Source organism: Hipposideros armiger, unplaced genomic scaffold, assembly GCF_001890085.2.
Source record: "Hipposideros armiger isolate ML-2016 unplaced genomic scaffold, ASM189008v1 scaffold_1224, whole genome shotgun sequence".
NCBI lineage: Eukaryota > Metazoa > Chordata > Mammalia > Chiroptera > Hipposideridae > Hipposideros > Hipposideros armiger.
In genome coordinates, this window is record NW_017732574.1 from 203,618 (window position 1) to 225,795 (window position 22,178).

Genomic DNA, 22,178 nt, shown 5'->3' on the forward strand with positions numbered 1-22,178 from the left:
ACAGAACTGTAAGATAATACATTTGTACTATTTTAAGCCACTAAATGTGTGGTACTCTGTTATAGGAGCAATAAAAAACTAATAAATTCGGCAATAAAAAGGAATGAATTAGTGATACATGCTACAACATGAATGAGCTAACTGAAAAAAGCCAGTCACAAAAGATCATATGAAATACCCATAATGGGCAAATCTATAGAAACAGAAACCATCAGTGTATGAGGGTTTCAATCCTCCACAATCTTGCCCATTTATTATTATCCCTTTTATTATAGCCATATTAGTGGGTGAAGTAGTATCTCATTTGGGGTTCTGAGTTTTTAATTTTATTTTTTAATTAAACTTTTTTTCTTTTCTTTAAACTTTATTGGGGAACAGTGTGTTTTTCCAAGACCCTTCAGCTCCAAATCAAGTCGTTGTTTTCAATATAGTTGAGGGCACAGCTCACTGGCCCATGTAGGAATTGAACCGGCAATCTTGGCGTTATGAGCCTGCGCTCTAACCACCTGAGCTAACCAGCCACCCTTGAGTTTTTAATTTTGATGAAGTCAAATTTATCTAGTTTTTTCTGGTGTTCGTACTTGTGACTTTGGTATTATATCTAGGGCTGAGGGATTTAGAGAAAAATGGAGAATAAATGCTGCTATGCATACTTTTTTTTTTGGAGTGATGGAAATGTTCTAAAATTCATTTTGGTGATCATTGCACAACTCTGTGAATATACAAAAGACCACTCAATTGCAGTAGGTGAATTGTATGGTATGTGGATTGTATTTAAATAAAGCTATCTTAAAAAAAGAAACACCTATTTAAAACGTAAAACTATGTTTTCTCTTTATGTTGCAGCCAGAATTCTAAAGAAATGTAGGGGAAAACACATGCAGACCAAAAAAGGCAGAGTCAAAAATTAGTAGATGTTTTCAACAACAATAAGACAAACAACCAATTAAAAACCTGAAAGGACTTGAATAGGTATTTCTCCAAAGACATACAGACAGCCAATAAGCACATGAAAAGATGCTCTGCATCACTAGTCTGGGGAAATGCAAATCAAAACCACAATAAAATCCAACTTCAAGGGCCGGCCGAGTGGCTCAGTTGGTTAAGAGCTCGCTCAAGAGTTTGAGCTCTGAGCAACAGCGGTTCGAGTCCAGCCCGAGCTGAGCAGCCGCTGAGCTGCCAACAGGTAGCAGGATGGCTCAGCTAAAACAAACAAACAAACAAAAAAAAAATCCAACTTCACACCAACTAGGACTGCTATAATCAAAACAATAAAAAAAAAAAAACAGAAAATAACAAGTGTTGCTGAGGATGCAGAGCAACGGGAACACTCAAACATTGCTGTGAGAATGTAAAATGGTGCAGCAGCTATGGAAAACAGTTTGGTAGTTCCTCAAAAAACTAAACATTTGGGCTGGCCGAGTGGCACGTTGATTGACAGTTGGCTTGGGATGCCAGCTCTGAGCAGCAGGGCCCCGGTTCAGATCCCACATGAGGACCAGTGACGCTGTGTCCTCTACAGCTAAGATGGTGAACAACAGCTCGATCTGGAGCTGGGCGCCATGAGTCGCCAGCGATGGCGAAGGCTGCAGCCCCTGCTGCAGCGGGCTGTCATGAGCTACCATGAATGGCTGTTGTGAGCTACCATGAGTGGCTGGCAGCCAGAGTAAGCAGCCGGCAGCCAGCGTGAGCGGCCGTCCAATGGCCAGCGAGCAACTGCCTCAGCCAGGAAGAGCACAATAATACCAACATGGGCCAGTGAAGCAACGTCCTCCACATCTACACTGAAGAACAAAAGGACAGCAACTTCTCTGTTACCCTTCCCCGATTCCCCAATGCTATTCCCCTACCCCAATTCACCAATAAAACCTTAAAAAAAAAAAAAAAAAAAACTAAACATTCGATTCTTTGCTAGAGACACCAAAAACCTGGACATTGCATTCAGTAGGGCCCATACTCCAGCAAAGTAGCAGCTAGGATTCCCGGTTCTCCTCCAGGAGGCCTGGGTTCAACCCCTAGTGTGGGAACCAAGCCCCGGCATCACACTGAGAAAGGCCCACTATCCGGTAACACTTGCACATTTGAAAATGTTAAAATGGCAAATTTTATTATATATATTTTACCACAATAAGATAAAAACGATTAGTAGACTTTAATCTCCATAGCGTAAATGGATCAGAGAAGTGTAGAGTAGCAGAAGTGTGGATTGCCCATGTTATACACTTTCTATATACCTTTATATACCTTTTATATACATAAGACCCAAACAATCCTTTCTCTTAGTAGTAAAGAATATATTTTAAGACTGCTTCAAGCATTACTTTTTAAAAGTAAAATGAAAAGATATGTCCAGAATAGTGATATATATCATTATTTACATGTTTCTCTTTAAAGTATCTTGTCTAAAGTTTTCACTTTTTTATGTAGTATCTTTAAAAAGAACAATAATCAGAATAACTTTTTTTTAACAAGAATTTCCACTCCTTCCCTCACAGAGGTATTTTTTACGGGTAACCAAAAGTTTATTTTATATACCGAATTACTGGGTTGTTGGAAAAGTCATGAAGCATGTTTGCAACAGATGGCACCTAGTTCATTTTTGGAAGTACTAGAGTCACTCGCATCTGTATCATTGCTATTTCATTTGACAGCTGACAGTTCTAGCTTCATTCCAAAAAATGTTTTACTTCCATAAAGGGAAGAACACGCGTCAAGCTTGTGAAAAGTTGCTTAAACTTTACAGTGACAATACTCTATAAGAACATCAGTGCCAACGATGGTTCACGAAATTCCGTGCTGGTGATTTTGATCTCAACGATGCTCCTCGGTCACGGAGGCCCACCGAGGTTGATGACGACAAAATAAGGGCATTGATCGAGTCAAACCCATGTTACACGACATGAGAGATTGCAGAAACATTGAACATCCATCATTCAAGCATTCACGACCACCTGAAGAAGCTGGGATATGTAAGCAAGCTCGATATTTGGGTTCCGCATGAACTCAAAGAAGTTCATTTGACGGTGGGTATAAACATCTGCATTATGCTCATTAAACGTGAGGAAAATGATCCTTTTTTGAAACGACTGATAACTGGTGATGAGAAGTGGATTCTTTACAACAATGTGGTGTGCAAACAATCTTGGTCCTGACATGATGATTCGCTTCAAACGACATCGAAAGCAGATATTCATCAGAGGAACGTTATGCTCTCAGTGTGGTGGGATTTTAAAGGTGTTGTGTTTTTCAAGCTCCTACCAAGGAACCAAATGATCAATTCGAATGTATACTGTCAGCAATTGGACAGTTTGAATGAACCATCATCCAGAAACGTCCAGAACTTGTTCATTGTAAAGGAGTTGTGTTCCATCGCAACAACGTGAGACCATATACAAGTTTGAGCACCAGTCAAAAATTATTGGAGCTTGGATGGGATGTGTTGCCACACCCACCATACTCGCCCGACCTTGTGCCATCAGACTTCCACTTGTTTCGCTCTCTTCAAAACTCCTTGCATGGTATAACATTTAATTCAGATGAGACCGTAAATCAGCACCTTGTTCAGTTTTTCGCAAATAAAGACAGGTCCTTCTATGAACGAGGCATTATGAAGCTCACTGAAAGATGGCAAAAGGTTATCAAACAAAATGGGCAATATATCACTGATTGATCTTTGTTCTTTATATAAATAAATGACCTTTGAAAAACATAGAGAAAATACGTCATGACATTTCCAACAACCCAATATATGTCATTACTCTAAAAAAAAAAAAAATTTATGGAAGACTTTGTAAGAAATGCTGAAAATTCCTATAGGCAGTAGGTATTGTGTAGCTCATTAAATGGCATTTTTAAAATAAATACATGCTCCTCTATATAATGCTTCTGTTACTTTTTTTTTTACCTCAAATAATTTTATATCTGGATTCAGTTTTGTAAACTCTTCATTCAGGCTTGAATTACTTCTTGCTGGTGGTATAAATTTTGGTTTTTTAAAGGGTTTCCCCTGCAACTGACTTGGTGCTGCAGATCGTTTCATATTCAGCAGTAGAAACCTGAAAAATACTGAAAACAGAAATCATTCATAAGTCTGATCAGAATCACTTCCAAATATAAAAATAGCTCATCACTTCACCCATGTTTTTAAAAATATAAGAGAATAAGCTTGTAAAATGCTTTAAAAGAAATTCAACAGCTAGTAAGATTTTATTTTCCATCACAAAGGGTTTTTGAAAAGAAATTAAGATTTAAATTGAACAGTGCAAACTTGAGCATATATTATATCAATTTTGGTAATACTATAGATTAGACATGATATAGTCTTTAATAGAATTTAGATAGTAGTTTCAAAGTCAAAGGAAACATAATTATTCACATACATATGTAAAGTAGGTTGCTTTTTTTCTATTCCACTAATCCATAAACTGCATGAGGGGAGCAATAATGCTTGTTTTCTTCACCATCCTATAAGCAGCATCAACCACTATGTCAGATGCATTACAATTACTAACAAATATGTTTGAATGAATATATCAAGAGACTAGAACCAGGTTTCCTAACTTTTGCTCAATATTATTTCCACCAGGAGACAGGGAAAGACAGATGGAAGATAAGAACAGTAAATAGATCATGCTTCTGCAACAGACAATAGCAGCACTCCAATTCAAAGCTACTACACAAAACACTATACAAGATAAGCCACCACCAAGATGTACAAGATATGCTCAAATATGGTGAAGGTTTAAATTTTTAAAATTTTATTATAGTAAAAGACACATTGCCATTAGCCCATCCCCTCAAAATACTCCCCCTCACTTTGAACACACTTATCCCATCGTTCCTGCAACTTTCTGAAGCAGTCTGGAAGTCCTCTTTCGTGAGTGTCTTTAGTTGCACTGTCATGACTACCTCGATGTACTGAATCAATTCAAAACATTTACCTTTCATGGTCATTTTGATGTTGGGGAAGAGCCAGAAGTCACACCGTGCCAGATCTGCTGAATAAGGTGGATGAGGAAACACCATAATGTTTTTATTTGACAAAAATTGCCGTACCAGAAGCGATGCATGACACGGGACCTTTCTGTTCTGATCACAAAATACAATGAATGCTGCTGCCAAGTACCATCCAACAGAAAGGCAGGGATCTTCACTATGGGAAGCTGCGCGTCAAACCTTAATAACAGCGTGACAAGTTTCAACTTGTTTGGTGCAGTCAGTCGGGTGTGAGCTATTGTTGAGAGAAGGTGTGTTTTAAAGTGTTCTGTAGATCATTCTCCATCATGACAACGCTCTGTGTAACACATTGCTTCTGGTAGATGGCAATTTCTGTCAAATAAAAACGTTATGGTGTTTCCTCATCCACTTCATTCATCGAAACTGGCACCGTGCGACTTCTGGTTCTTCCCCTAAATTAAAATGATTCAGGATATCCAGGCAGCCACAACAGCGCAACTAAAGACACTCATGAAAGAGGACTTCCAGAACTGCTTCAGAAAGTGGTAAGAACGATGGGATAAGTGTGTTTGAAGCAAAAGGAGTATATTGAGGGGGATCAATGGCAATGTGTCTTTTACTATAATAAATATTTTTTTATTTAAACATTCACCACATTGTTTGATCACACCTCATAGATGGCTGCCAAAATTATTTGTTTAGCCCACAACTTCCACTTCTGGGGATTTACCCTAAGGAATTATCAAAGATATAATACGCAAAGAATTATGCATAAGGATAATCATGCTAGCATTACATATAGTGGGGGGAAAGATTTAAAGTACATTAACACAGTACTAGATAAATAAATTATGTTATACCCACACATTAGAATATACTCTAGCAAGCCTTGTTCTCTTTTCCTCTACGCCTTTGAACAAACTTTCCCCTATACAGTGTTGGGAATGCCTTTTCCCATTTTTCTTTGCCTGATTAATTCCAACATTATCCTTTAGGAGTCTTAACCATGAGTCCTCTTCATCTCCTTCCAAAGACTTAAAGGCCCTTCCTAACTGTGCATTATCCAACTACTTTTCAGTGTAGTGAAATCTCCTATTAGTTCACCTAAGCTGTAAACTCCTGAATCAGGCATGAAGTCTTACATTACACTTATCACTATATTGCCGGTACCAAACACAAAGAAACATTCAGTATTTGTTATATGAATGATTCTACAGCCATGAATGGGAGAAGGGGAGGAAGTCACCTTTTAAAAGAATGTTTAATGACAAGAGGAATGTTTTTGTTTTGTTTTGTTTTTTGGTTTTGTTTTTTTTTTAAGATTTTTTTTTGGGGGGGGAATTGGGGGATGAGAACAGTGCTGGGGAATTGGGGGAAGGGGAACAGACAAGTTGCTGTCCTTTTGTTCTTCAGTCTAGTTGTGGAGGACGTTGCTTCACTGGCCCAAGTTGGCACCATCATTACGCTCTTCCCGGGCATGGCAGATCAGTCGCCAGCTTCTGGACGGCTGCTCACTGCAGCTGCTGGCCGCTCACGCTGGCTGCTGGCTACATACGGTAGCCCATGGCAACCCACTGCCAAAGGTGCTACAGCCTATGCCATCACTGGCGACTCACAGCAGCCCAGCTCCAGGTTGAGCTGTTGTTCAGCATCTTAGCTGTAGAGGGCAGTGTCACTGGCCCTCATATGTGGGATCCGAACCGGGGCTCTCTGGCATCCCAAGCCCCTAAGCGGGGACCTGGAGGGGGATGGAATCCAGTACTGCAAGGAATGAGGAGATAAGGGGTAGCCGGCTGTCGCAAGCTGCAACATCCTTGGGTGGTGGTTCGCTCTGACAAGAAACCATACGCGCACCAAGGCACACCTCCTGCCGTCCCCCCCGTGACAAGGGAGCTCTGCCCGGCAGCTTCACGTCTGGAGGATGAGCCAGCTTTCTTGGGTGCTGCCTTTGGCCTCTCATACCCTCCCCTCCCCCGCATTCTGTCTCTCCAGAACTTGTCTCAGGGCTCCTCTTCCACAACTCATTAGTCCCTTTGGTTTGTGTGGGGACTCCTGGTCATGAGCAGCATCACCCCTGAAGCCTCCAAAATGTTCTGGAACCATCACACACCTTTTCACCCTCAGCTGGCAAGGTTGCCACCACAAGACCAGGCTTAAATAAAGAGACAGAGATCCTTCCCCCCCCCCGAAAAAAAAAAAAACCACAATGCCATTTACATTAGCACCAAAAGAAAAAAAAATTTTTTAGGTATAAATCTAACAAAATCTGTCCAAGTTCTATGTGAGGAAAACTGTAAAACTATGCTGAATGAAATCAAAGAAAAGCTACATAAACAGAGAGATATAGTCTATGGTCATGGAACTTAATCTATTGATTCAGCACAATCCCAAACAAAATCCTAGCAAGTTACACTTTGTGGATATTAACCAACTGATTCTAAAGTTTATATGAAGAGGCAATCACCCAGATTAGCCAACACAATATAGAAAGAGAAGTACAAAGTTAGGACTGACTTCAAGACTTACTATAAAACTACAGTAATTAAGACAGTGTGGTATTGGTGAACCAATAGACAAATAGATCAATAGAACAGGATACAGAACCCAGAAACAGATCCACATGAATACAGTCAATTGATCTTTGACAAAGGAACAAAAACAATACAATGGAGCAAAGACAGTCTTTTCAACAAATTGTGCTGAAACAACTGGACATCCACATGAAAAAAAAAAAAAGTATCTAGACACAGACTTTACAACCTTCACAAAAATTACCTCAAAATGGATCACAGGCCTAAATGTAAAACACAAAACTATAAAACTCCTACAGGATAATATAGGAGAAAACCTAAAAGACCTTGGGTATGAGGATGACTTTATAGCTACAACACCGAAGTCAAAATCCATAAAAAAAATAAAATAAAATAACTGATAAGCTCGAGTTCATTGACATTAAAAACTTCTGATCTGAAAAAAGGCAATGTCAAGAGAATAAGAAGACAAGCCACAGACTAGGAGAAAATATTTGCAAAAGATTCATCTGATAAAAGGACTGCTATCCAAAATATACAAAGAACTCTTAAAACGCAACAATATGAAAACAACCCAACTGAACAGTGGGCCAAAGACCTTGACATCTCACCAAGAAGATATACAGATTTCAAATAAGTATATAAAAAGATACTCCATATCATATATCATCAAGAAAATATGAATTAGGGGCCGGCCAAGTGACTCATTGGTTAAGAGTTGGCTTGGGAGCGCGAGCTCTGAGCAGCAGGGCCGCCAGTTCAGATCCCACATGGGCCAGTGACTCTGAGCCCTCTACAGCTAAGATGCTGAACAACAGCTCGACCTGGAGCTGGGCTGCTGTGAGTCACCGGCGACAGAGTAGGCTGTAGTGGGGCTGCAGTGGGCTGCCCGTACGCTATCGTGAGTGGCCAGTGGCCAGCGTGAGTGGCCGACAGCTGGCATGAGCTGCCATGAACCGCCGTGAGCAGCTATGTATATACTTTTTAAAAGATTGGAAAGCAAAGGGGCAGGCAGAACTTTTGGGAGTGATAGGCATAACGTGTATCAGATTGTAGTGTGTCACGACTTTGTCAAAACTCACCAAGTATACACATTGAACTGTACACTGTACATTGAACTGTAAATTATAATTCTATAAAGATTTTTAAAAGACTAGAAGAATACATGCCACAACATTAACATTGATTATTTCTGGGTGTTGAAATTGCCAGAAATTTTTATTTTCTTCTGAGTTCTTCTCTGTATATTTCAAATTTTCTACAATAAAAATGTTACCGCTAAAATAGGGAAAGTGTCACTAACTATATTTTTTAATTACTATGTTTCATCAAATCTACGACGCTATCAATTGTAAGATGCACTATTATTTTATGTACCCAGGAAAGAAAAAAGTGCAGCCAATTAAACTGACATGATATCATGGTTAGAGATTTCCTAATTTCAGCAATGTTAAAATAATGAAACACGAGTATTTGATAAATAATAACCCTTTATACAGTTTACAGGATTAGAAGAGGACATTCTCTGTTTTTTATTCAAGCACAAAATAGATCTCTAAACATAATTTTGGAGCAAATTAATGGTTTTAATTAAATTTACAAAAATGGTTTGTGACTGTTTACTTTAGAAGCAGTATTTACCAATACCAGCGGTCAATACAGATTCTGTCCAAACAAGTAATGCCAAAATAACCTCATTAACCTCCTTTTCCTTTTTATAATAAGTCAGCAGAATAGTACACGTTCCTAGATATAATTGACACAAATTTAAAACTGATACAAGCTAACTGCAACAAGATGATTTAAAAACACAAAGGTTAGGCCCTGCACTTGGACTCAGTTACTTAATGATCAAATGAAATAGAAAACGGGAAGTTCAGATGAAAAACTCAAGGCTTTTAGATGACAATAGCTCAATTGAAATAATAAGATAATGATGAGCCTACTAAAAGTAATAAATTCTAGATATCACTAATAAAAATGACATCCACATCATGAAATGTACCAGGTTTATTCTTTGCATTTAGTCAGACTGCCCTTGTAAAACTGAAAATTCTTACCAACACCTTTTTAAAAGGAACACTAGAAAAACACAGTAACTAGAAATTTGGGGCAAGCTATTTAAATTCTCTGGATATCAATTTCTTCATTTGTAAAATACAGAGAATGGACTAGATAGTAAAATTTCTTTCATCCCCACCTTAAACCCTGAAACCTTTCTAGACCTAATATATGATTTCTAATTTTTCAACCCTATTTATCCTGTAAACTAATAAAAAAATAATGAATTTGAGAATGTAAGTGAAAAGCAGCACAGAATCGCGGTTCAGAAAACAGACTCTAGAGCAGCGGTTCTCAAGCTTCCTAATGCCGCGACCCCTTAATACAGTTCCTCATGTTGTGGTGACCCCCAACCATAAAATTATTTTCGTTGCTACTCTATAACTGTAATTTTGCTACTGTTATGAATCGTAATGTAAACATCTTTTTGTTTTCCGATGGTCTTAGGCGACCCCTGTGAAAGGGTCGTTCAACCCCCAAAGGGGTCGCAACCCACAGGTTGAGAACCGCTGCTCTAGAGCCAGCCTAAGCAGGCCTGAATTCTGGCTCTCCATTTACATATGACCTTAGGCATCCATCAATCCATCTAATTTGTTGATTCATTCAAAGTAAACTGCAGACATCAGTATATTTCCCCCCCTAAATATTGTACTTCAGCATCCTCATCACCTCTTAAATTAGGGCTATTTGAGCCTTTTCCCAGGCCCCAGCAATAATGCCCATTTGTCAGCCTTGTTGTGATGCTACAACTTCTGAGATGACTAACATCCTACCTGCTTCCGTCCTCCCAAGTTAAAATGGCAAGTCCAGGCTGACAGCTGCAACATACCAGAAGGCCTAAATTATTTGGCAATGTAGTGCAATAATTAAGAACACAAATTTGGAGGTAAATACCTGAATATATATCTGGACTGACACTTCCTAGCGTGTGGTCTTGCACAGGTTACTTAACCTCTTCATGCATCCATTTCCGCATCTATAAAAAGGGGTACAATAATCATAATTACTCATAGGGCTATTAGAGCAAATGAAATACTTAAAGCACTTAGAACAAAACTTACACATAGTAAGCATTCAATGTTATCTGGAATATGATTACATATATTTATTATTGGCTGTTTAATACATAAGGTCCTATGAAAGTACAGATGATGAAGGTCCCTCAAGGGGAGATAGTCAAGGATGTAGCTCGACAATGGGGATCATGACCAGAATCTATGGATTCGTTTGGGCTTTGAAGGGGGATGGGAAGCAAGACTGTAAACCAACAACCAAGAACCAGCAACAAACCTTCTCCGTTTCTGCCTTTTTGCTTTCCATCTACATTAGGTGGTAGTTATTTCACTTCGTGGCTTAAGTTGTTTCTTTGACTTTGTGGCCCCACTAAACCGGCCTACAAAAATCTGTTGTTAATTAATTCATTAACACCAGGTAGGAGAGTGTTGGTAGATTAGTTCTGGAGTAAAGACACCCAAGCATCGCCGGAGCATGGCGGCCGGACCGTGGAGCTGGTGCGGAGGCACCCCTGTCGGGCCTCACCTCTCCCGAGGGCCTCCCACCACTACAAACGCAAACCCACCACGCGCCCTCCGCCCCCAGCCACTCCAGACAGCAGCGAGGGGGTCCTTCTCACTTCAGACCCCGCTCAGGGACCCGCTGGACGCGGCAACAGCCGCTCTGCCGCTTACCGTCCCTTCTCCCTCCGAGGCCTGCTCTCCAGTCCCTCCGGGCTTTGTCCCACACAAGCCTACAGGCTGAGGCAGCCTCACCTGAAGGTTGTCCTCCAGGAACACACACCAGCGAGGGTCCCAAACCGTCAGGCAAGAGAAATCAGGGTACGCAGCACTTCCCTTGCCGGCAGAAGAGCTCAAGCTTCCCGCCTGGGCGTGGCCAATCACCGGAGAGCCAGCTGCGCGCGCACTACCTCTCCGCCCCCTTGTCCAGCCCAGCTCTGATTGGACGACTTTACCACGCATGTTCCTTTGCATTCCTCTTTTTGTGTTTGTTTGGATTTTTGTGTACTGTGGTGTATAGTAAGTCCCTGATTTACAAATAAGTTCCGTTTAGGAAGAACGTTTGTAAATCGGATTCATTCATAAGTCCAACAAATTGAGTCTTCTACACCTTTAGCGCTTCCTAGCAGTCCCCTCCACATCACCACTGCTTTTCCTCTTGCTTCCGGACATCCTGGGCTCTGATTGAGCACTGGACTACTGTACACTATTGCGCTGTACAGTAAGCACACAGCAGCACGACTGTGACAATGTCCGGCAGCCACGTGAGCTACTTCCACGATTTGTTCGCAACTCGAGTGTTGGTAAGTCTGGGACTTACTGTACTTTACATCCCAATGACTGTTTGGTAACTACCAATTTGTACTTCTTAATCCTTTCACCTTTTTCACCCAGCCCCCCAACACCTCTCCCATCTGGCAACCATCAGTTTGTTCCCTGGTGTATGATGAGTCTGTTTCTAGTTTGTTAGGTTTTTCTTTAGATTCCACATATAAGTGAGATCATATGGTAGTTGTCTTTCTCTCTCTGACTTATTTCACTTAACATAATACCTTCCAGTGCATTTCTCTTTAAGTGTGTCAAAGTTTGCTTCAGCTTTATGGTTCAATTCAAAAAATACTTATTTGGTGCCTACAGTCAGACTTGATGTAGATGCTGAGGCTGCAGACCTCATTTTAGAACAGATGACACATACTTCTTAAATCTGAGAATATCTACCTAAATGGATATATTCGTGCTGTGTGATAATCTACATAGCAGTATTTGCTTTGAAAAAAAGTATACATATAAACTGGATTTTACCATAAAGCTCTTGAGTTATGCCGCATTTTAGTAATGAAGTGACTTCACCAACTTTGTTAAAATAACACATCCCTTTAAACTACTTGGCCCAAATAGGCAAACGCATTTTATAAGTGGCCCAACACCATTTAATATGGTAACAAGGTAGAAATACATAGGTCATTAGCCTTTTAATGTAAAAGTATTTCCAAACCAGGCCACCATCTGTAGTAGCTAGAAAAATATTCCAGTTTAAACAAAACACTTGAAAATGTGTAAATAGAATAATTTTCATCATCTGGACTGATTTTCAAAAGCCATTAACACTAAAGCTATGTAATGAATTAGGGAGTATTAAATTTTACCAAATTGTGATAAAGTAGCTATCATTTTTTATATACTAAATTGTTATAATATTTTGAACTTTATTTTGGCAAAAGTAATGTTTCGACTAAAGATGTTATTAGTTATATAACAGCATAAGTTTCTGTTCCTGTTGAAAAAGTTAGGGCTAATTTTCTACAATAAAGATAAGGACAAACTGCAAAATTATGACTAATGAGTATCATTGAAAATAAATACAATCTTAGTTAGAACATGACAAATAAAATACTTTTTTTGAAATAGTAAATTTCAAGAGAGTTGTTTATATTTTATAGGAATTGCCTAAGAGAGCGAAAAATCGACCTCACTTTTAATCTTTCTAATAAAAATTGTTATCATGAAATATATTACTTACTTGATTGTTTTATGATATTAAAGATGGGCTAGATCTGTCATTTTAGTCAGAAAGAATACAACTATTTCTCAATGCTAATGTAATTTATTACATAAATATATGATTTGTAACTATCTGCAATTCAATCACAAAGTCTACCAGTGAGGTCAAATATCTTCATGCAAGCAATAACTATTGAGAGCCAACTATATGCCAGTCACAGTAGGTGCTGGTGACATAGTAGTGGTTAAAATAGACAAAAATCCTTCTCTTTATAGAAGTTGCACTGTGGGAGATAATCAATAACCCTATGTAGTTGTTAGATAATGAAAAATGGTAAGATGAATAAAGCAGAGATGAAGCGTATTGAAATTTTAAATAGGGTAGCCAGGGAAGGCCTCCCTGTACAAAGGTCCTACAGCAGTAATGTACCACTAGGAACAGTGAGGAGATGGTAGCTGAAGCACAATGAGTTCTTTTTTTTTTCTTTTTTTTTAGCTGAGCCATCCTGCCACCTTTTGGCAGCTCAGCGGCAGCTCAGCTCGGGCTGGGCATCAAACTGCTGTTGCTCAGAGCTCAAACTCTTGAGCGAGCTCTTAACCAACTGAGCCACTCGGCCGGCCCAAGCACAGTGAGTTCAGAGAGTAGTAGCTGAGGTCAACGAGATAAGAAGTAGGGGGGAATCATGTAGAAACTAGTGGACCATTTTAAGAACTCTAGCTTTTTCTGAAATGGGAGGCCATTGAAAGGTTTTGAGCTGAATTATAATTCAGGCAAGAGACAATGCTGGCTTGGCTGGTGGTAACAGTTGGAGTCTATGCATGTTTTGAAGCCAGATGCCAGATCAAATGTAGAGTGTAAGAGAAACAGAGTAGGTAAGAATGACTCTAAGGTTTGGCTTAAGAAACTGGAAGCATGGAGTTGTCATTTACTGAGTCAAAGAAGATATCAAAAGAGTAGTTACGATGGGAAAAACATCCAAAGCTCAATTTGGGTATGTCAAATTTGAGGTGCTTACTAGACATCATGTAGAGAGGTGCAGATTCAAATCTGGGGCATCACAGGAGTGGTTTAGGTTGGAAATTTGGAAGAATCAGTGTGTAGAAATGCTATTTAAAGCTATGACACTGAATGAGGACAAGCGAGTGAATGTAGTTTAAAAAAAAAAACTTCATCCAGGCAATTTTATGGACACAGATATCTTTGGAAAAAAATATTCTGGGAAACTTTAGTTCATTTCCTCCCCTTCTTTAACCATTAATTAAATACTATAGTATTAACACCATTAAATACTTTTTGTAAGGATATTATACTGTGCCCTCAGGTTCAGTTAATATTAAAACTATTGGAGGTTTCTGTAACTCTTAATTCTGAATTAACATTCATTGGTTATTGGTTATTGGTAACATTGGGTAATTGAATAACCAACACCAACATCAGAGCTGAACATTTCTCCTGAGAGGAGAAAAATAGTTTGGATACCTCCTTTTAGTGTGATTGCCATTCTTTTTTCAGTTGGGTTTATTCCATTTGTCTGTTAACCATTCACTACACTTCATCAATTCTGGACTGCTACTTTTTACTTTAACTCTACAATAAATATCTGTAATAACCTTTCTCTTCTGATTCAGACTCTACCACACATCCTGAGTTCTGTTGGATTGTCAGAAAAGTCATGACGTATTTTTTTTCAAAGGTCATTTATTTATATAAAGAACAAAGATCAATGATATATTGCCCGTTTTGTTTGATAACCTTTTGCCATCTTTCAGTGAGCTTCACAATTCCTCATTCATAGGAGGACCTGTCTTTATTTGTGAAAAACTGAACAAGGTGCTGATTTACGGCTTCATCTTAATTGAATGTTATACCATGCAAGGAGTTTTGAAGAGAGCAAAACAAGTGGAAGTCTGATGGCGAGTATGGTGGGTGTGGCAACACATCCCATCTAAGCTCCAATAATATTTGACGGGTGATCAAACTTGTGTGTGGTCTTGCGCTGTCGCGATGGAACACAACTCTTTTACAATGAACAAGCTCTGGACGTTTCTGGATGATGGTTCATTCAAACTGTCCAATTGCCGACAGTACACATTTGAATTGATGGTTCCTTGGTAGGAGCTCGAAAAACACGACACCTTTAAAATCCCACCACACTCAGAGCATAACCTTCCTCTGATGCTTTTGATGTCATTTGAGGCGAATCATCACATCGGGACCAGGATCGTTTGTGCACCACATTGTTGAAAACAATCCACTCTCATCACCAGTTATCAGTCACTTCAAAAAAGGATCATTTTCCTCACGTTTAATGAACATAATGCAGATGTTTATACCCACCGTCAAATGAACTTCTTTGAGTTCATGCGGAACCCAAATATCGAGCCTACTTACGTATCCCAGCTTCTTCAGGTGGTCATGAATGCTTGAATGATGGATGTTCAATGTTTCTGCAATCTCTCATGTCGTGTAACATGGGTTTGACTCGATCAATTTTATCGTCATCAACCTCGGTGGGCCTCCGTGACCGAGGAGCATCGTTGAGATCAAAATCACCAGCACAGAATTTCGTGAACCATCGTTGGCACTGATGTTCTTGTTAGAGCATTGTCACTGTAAAATTTAAGCAACTTTTCACAAGCTTGACACGCATTCTTCCCTTTATGGAAGTAAAACAGTAAAATATGGCAAAAATGCAGAGTTTGGTCTTCCATGTTCAACTTGTAAAATCTCAAAAACTCAACCAAATGGCTCAATTTTTTTTTAGAATGAAGCTACAACTGTCAGCTGTCAAATGACTTAGCAATAACATAGATGTGAATGCTCTAGTACTTCCAAAAATGAACTAGTGCCATCTGTTGCAAACATGCGTCATGACTTTTCTGACAACCCAATATTTTATATTTCAGAATATGTGAGAAAACAGACCCACTGATGATTTCATTTGTTTCTATCACACAGCAAGTTAATAAATGAGAAAGCCAGGATTACTGCCTAGCTATTTTCATTTCTAATTTTTCTGCCTTTTCATTGAAATGACTTTGGGAGATAAAATTATTGAAGAGCTTTTTAAAGTTTCACATGTTTATGGAACAGCTTTGGATAATGTTTGTTTTAATGACTCATTTACAGGTGATTCTGATTCCTTACTTAAAGAAAACAATGACTCCAGGGACCCTAAGTTGTTCTAGCATAACCAGGTGAAGAGTAAGTAGCAATTATACTGTTCCAGAGTTACCAGAACACTGAAAATCATCATTACTAGAGTAAACAACTTAAAACAACTGCAGACTGAAGAGGGTCCATTGGACTTGCTTTAGTTCAAAGCTTTTCCAAAATAATCCCAAAGCCTCTCTATAGCAAATGAAAAGACCTTCACTGGGGCATTTACAGTTTGTCAATTCAATACTATTGTTAAGATTTATTAACTTGAAATAAATTTAAGTAAGAATTTTCATTGGACTATTTTAGTTTTGTCCTTTGCTTTCAAATGAAAGCCATGCCATCAAATCAGCATTATTTTTTCCAAACTAATAACTCAAAACTTTATTCCATTTAAAGCTCCACAATATATAATATGATAAATACACTAACTATAACTGGGCCATTTAAAAATTAACTTCAAGGATACTTAGGCAGCATGAAACAATGCTTAAGAACATCTTAGACATGAAAGAAGCAGACAAAGGAAATTAGAACACAACAATCAGAAATGGAATTTCCAAAGCAGCCTGCAGTCAAAAGGATGAAAGCATAAAAAACTAGATTCTGCAGATGCAGTCCAGGGCCACAAACCCAAAAGCAATCTTTATATGTAAACAGTTGGGGATGGCTATTTAGTAATCTCTCTTCTGTTTCCCTTGAAGTTGACCGCTCATTGCCTATACTTTCTCACTTCTCAATTATGCAAAAAACAGCATTATGGATTCTGCTTACTTTCCCCCCAATTCACACTCCAGTAGAATTGCCATCACATTGGAGCATGTGGCTACTTATCATACCCTGAACCTTAGGTCTCTTGAGGTGCTTCACTGAAATCCTAACTTTTTCCTCCTTCTGCTTCCCAAGCATTTGCCCCTCTCTTTTCCCACTAGAAAGTGCTTTCAAAGCAACAAATGCTTTGTGCAATTTTATGCAATCATGACCTAATATAATTTAGAGGTATTGCAGCACCTGAAAAATATATTTTCTATTTGATCCCTCCATTTCCATTACCACTGTCCTAACTGAGGACATTACTTTTCATTTAGGTCACTGGATCCAAACCCATCTGATTACCAGAAGTTCCTGAAAAGCCTTTTAAAAATAGATTTGTAGGCTCCTGGAAACTGCATTTATTTTATTTTTTAATTAAATTTATTGAGGTGACATTGATTAATAAAATTATATGGTTTCAAGTGTAAAATTCTGTAATACACCATCTGTATATTGCATTGTGTGTTCACCACCCAAATTTAAATTTCCTTCCACCAACATATACAGAGGGTGCCAAAAAATATATACACACTTTTTTTTTTTAAGATTTTNAGTTGCTGTCCTTTTTGTTCTTCAGTCTAGTTGTGGAGGACGTTGCTTCACTGGCCCAAGTTGGCACCATCATTGCGCTCTTCCCAGGCAAGGCAGATCAGTTGCCAGCTTCTGGACGGCCACTCACAGTGGCTTCAGGGCCGCTCACGCTGGCTGCTGGCTACACATGGTAGCCCGTGGCAACCCACTGCAGCAGGAGCTGCAGCCTATGCCATCGCCGGTGACTCATGGCAGCCCAGCTCCAGGTTAAGCTGTTGTTCAGCATCTTAGCTGTGGAGGGCAGTGTCACTGGCCCTCATATGTGGCATCCAAACCCGGGCCCTCTGGTGGCCCAAGCCAGCTCTTAACCAACGCGCCACTCAACCGGCCCTATACACACATTTTACGAAAGGAAAACTGGGGGCCGGCCGCGTGGCACAATATATACCATTAACAAAAGATAAATACAAGTCACGTTTGACTTCTGCTATTACAAGAGGTGCTCAAAGTGGTTACCATCAGCGTCCAGACACTTCTGCTTACAGCTAACTACTGCTTGAGCAATGCTGACCAAAGTGTCCACTTGTATTGTTGTGCATGCTGTTTCAATTTCTTCCCGAAGTACCTCCACTGTAGCCGGTTTTCTATGGTAGACCACATCCTATTAGGTCCCCCATAGGTAGAAGTCAAGGGACATTGTCAGAAGAACGTTCTAGAATTTCAAATACCACTTCAAAATGGTTTTGCACTCTTTGAACAACCACCATGCTTCCGCCATTTTCTTTGACTGTCCTGCCTGTCGTATGGTGCACTAGCATTCATTTGATTAATGCCATCTTTTGAGCGAACATCATACTACACATTGCTACCGTAATTCAATTCAACTTCGAAAAGTAATACATTGATAACAGCTTTTAAAATATGTATACTTTTTTTTGGCAGCCCTGGTATTTACCCTTTTTCTACCTCCCCCGCTTTTCCCTCTGGTAACCACTACTGTTGTGTCTGAGTTTTTGTTTGTCTTGTTCATTTGTTGCTTTGTTTTATATCCCACATGAGTAAAATCAAATGGTTCTCAACTTTTTCTGTCTGACTTATTATGCTTAGCATGATAATCTCAAGATCTATCCATGTTGTCACAAATGGCAGTATTTCGTATTTTTTATGGCTGAGTAATATTCCATTGTATATATGTACCACATCTTCTTTATCCAATCATTTATTGAAGGACACTTTGGTTGTTTCTATGTTTTGGCTACCATGAATAATGCTGCAATGAACATAGGGGTACATATATTTTTACGGATAAATGTTTTCAGATTTTTTTGGTTAGATACCCAGGAGAGGGATTGCTGAGTCATATGGTAATTCTATTCTTAATTCTTTGAGGAATATTCATACTGTTTTCCATAGTGGCTGTGTAAGGACCTGTCCTCAGGGATACTGTTGCAAGAACCAAATTAGAATAAGGTTCCAAGAAACTATTCAGGACCCCCTTTGTCCCTGGGACCAGACCAGGAGTTCCCTATCCCCATTACGGAAAGTTTCTGTTCAGGGCCTGTTTCAGGGAGGGTGTCAAACACCTGCAATAGATGCGGTCAGGTGCCAACAATAACTGCTTGTTTTGCAATAACAGTCTATTCTTGCTTCTGTAATGTAAACCTATTTTCAATAACGGTTTATTCTGGTTTATTCTCGCTTTCTGTAAACCTGTTTGTAATAACTGTTTATTCTGTAAACCCACTCCTGCTTAAGCTCCCGGAAATAGGTAAAGCATATATAAACTCCCACTGGCCAAGGCCCAGGGCCATTCTCCTCTTGCAGAGTGCAACGGACACCAGGCCTGGCTCAATAAAGCCTTTGGAACGAAATCTCTGTCTCTTAGGTTTTTATTAACAAGTAAGGACCTAACAGCTGTACCAATTTACATTCCCACAAGCAATGTATGAGTGTTCCTTTTTTACCACAACCTCCAACACTTGTTATTACTTATCTTGTTTGTAATAGCCATTCTAATAGGTGTGAGGTGGTATTCCTATTGTGGTTTTGATTTGCATTTCCCTATAGCTAGTTAATTTGAACATCTTTTCATGTATCTGTTGGCCATTTGTATGTCTTCTTGGGAGAAGTGTCTGTTCACTCTGCCCATTTTTTAATTGTATTGATTTTTTTGTTGTTGTTGAGTTGTATGAATTCTTTATATATTTTGGATATTTGCCCCTTATCGGAGGTGCTGTTTGCAAATATTGGGTTGTCAGAAAAGTCATGATGCATTTTTGCAACAAAAAACATAGAAAAAATGTCATGACTTTTCCGACAACCCAATATTTTTCTCCCATTCTGTTGGTTGCCTCTTTGTTTGTTGGTTTCCTTTGCTGTGCAGAGGCTTTTTAGCTTGATGTAATTCCATTCATTTAATTTTGCTCTTACTTCCATTGCCTTTGAGGTCAAATACATAAAATCCTAAGACCAAGTTTCGTAAGTTGAGTACCTACATTTTCTTCTATGCATTTTATTGTTTTAGGTCTTATATTTAGGTATTTGATCTATTTTGAGATACTTTATGTGTGTGGTGACAAATGGCAGTCTAGTTTCATTCTTTTGCGTCTGGCTTTCCAATTTCCCCAGCACCATTTATTGAAAGGGCTTTCTTTTCTCCATTGTATTATTTTGGCTCTTTTGTTGAAAATTACTTGCCTGTGATTATGTCAGTTTATTTCTGGACTCTCAATTCTGAAACTTGCATTTTTAATGAACTCCCCAGATAATTACTACATTTGAAAACCATTGATATACATCAGTGGTCCTAAAATTTTAGGAGACTCACTTGCAGGACTTATTAAAGCACATATTGCTGGGTCCTCCTTCGTTTCTTAGGTCTGGGATGATGCTTAAGAATATGCATTTCTAACAGATTCCCTGGTCATGCTGAGTTGTTGGTCTAAGAACCACTCTTTGAGAATCACTGATTTAGATCTTTACTGTCACTGCTTACTTGCTCTCCCTGCCTCAGGCTCTTCCCTCTCTAATCTGTCTTCCCTGATGCACCCGAGTTGTCCTTCTAAAGCACAGATCTGGTTGTGTTAATTTATGGAAAACATCTTTCTCATTGAATGGCCAATAGTAGATGCTCATAAAAGTGTACCAAATTTGAAAAATGCCATTCATATTAACAACAAAAAAACTTTAGTTATTATATATGGCTTAGCATAGCAAATACCTTTCATAATTATCATAATTTAGCCCCAATCGCAATATCCACCTTCCCTCCACTTCCTCTAGCTCTGCCCCTGCAGCCTACACTGGCCAAAACAGACAACTCACTGTTCCTTGCATATTCATACCATCAACCACCTTTAATGTTTTAAAATACAAATATTATATTTGAAAAATATTACCACATGCCCCCAAGTATCCTGGGAATTTTTAGACAGAAACTGGGCTATCTTCACTTAGAATCTATGTTCACAAGACCATTATAAATAGTGTCCCCAAACTAAAAATCTGCCTGAAAAACACATCAAGATTGTCTGTCTGGTAGTTACAAATTGGTATAATTCTATTTCCATAACTTCCACATTTTCTAAGGCAGACACTAATTCCTATGACTTCAGAAATAATTTAGCAAGTATGTCATATTTAGTATATTTTTTTCCTGGCAGGAGAGGATGTCATTTAAAACAACATTGCTGTACACATAAAAACAAACAAACAAACAAACAAAAAACACATATCAATGGAAGAACTGATTCTGGGAGGTAAGCAAACAATGTGTTATATAATGTATTATAGAATTGTACTCTTAAAACCTATGTAATTTTACTAACCATTGTTACCCCAATAAATTTTTAAAAATCAAGTACATACTTTAGCTAATCTCCAAAATCTAATGAAGTAGAGCAGATAGTTTTAAGATCAGAGATTAAAGTTGAATAAAGTTGCATAGCTAATAAGTGATGAGCTAATTCTTAAACCCAGGCTTTTTGGCTCCAGAAAACTTCTCTGTATCATGTCTTATAGCAAATTTACTTGGTAAGTTTTAAAGTCCCAAATGAAGTTTTTATAGTAACCCAGTTGCAATTTCTAAAATAGATGCTATTTCAGACTGGAACACTTTGGCCGCATTTTGCCTTGTACCCACATTTTGTTTGGCTCATATGTTTTGTTTTTTAATTTTTAATTAATTGCCATATTTGAAAATTGGTTATACATTAATAATCCTGAATTTTGTACTCCTCTTTAAAAGAGTCAGAAGCACATCTGTTAGGATGGCTACTATTAAAAAAACAAACAGAAAATAACAAGTGTAGGTGAGGATGTGGAGAAATTAAACCCTTGTTGGTACAAATGTAAAATGATGCAGGCACTATGAAAAACAGTATGGCAATTCTTAAAAAAAAAACAGAATTACCATATGACCCAGCAATCCTACTTCTGTGTATATGCCCCGAAGAATTGAAAGTAGGGTCTTGAACAGATATTTGTACACCCATGTTCATAGCAGCATTACTCATAATAGCCAAAAAGTGGAAGCAACTCAAATGTCCAACAGATCAATGAGCAAAATATAGTATATACATGCAATAGAATATTATTCAGCTTTATAATGAA

The 22,178-nt window shown here is 38.6% G+C and overlaps 1 protein-coding gene across 1 annotated transcript in view; it reads right to left on the reverse strand.

Annotated features, from left to right (window-relative positions):
* LOC109376857 (DNA repair and recombination protein RAD54B-like) overlaps positions 1 to 11,421 on the reverse strand; it is a 59,423-nt gene extending 48,002 nt beyond the window's left edge. The window contains exons 1-3 of the mRNA XM_019632993.1: positions 11,237 to 11,421; positions 10,443 to 10,524; positions 3,905 to 4,065 (exon numbers count right to left, since the gene is read on the reverse strand). Coding sequence (XP_019488538.1) covers positions 3,905 to 4,039 — 135 coding nt within the window. The 5' untranslated portion in view covers positions 4,040 to 4,065; positions 10,443 to 10,524; positions 11,237 to 11,421. The remainder of the gene's footprint in view (positions 1 to 3,904; positions 4,066 to 10,442; positions 10,525 to 11,236) is intronic.
* Positions 11,422 to 22,178: the final 10,757 nt, after the last annotated feature.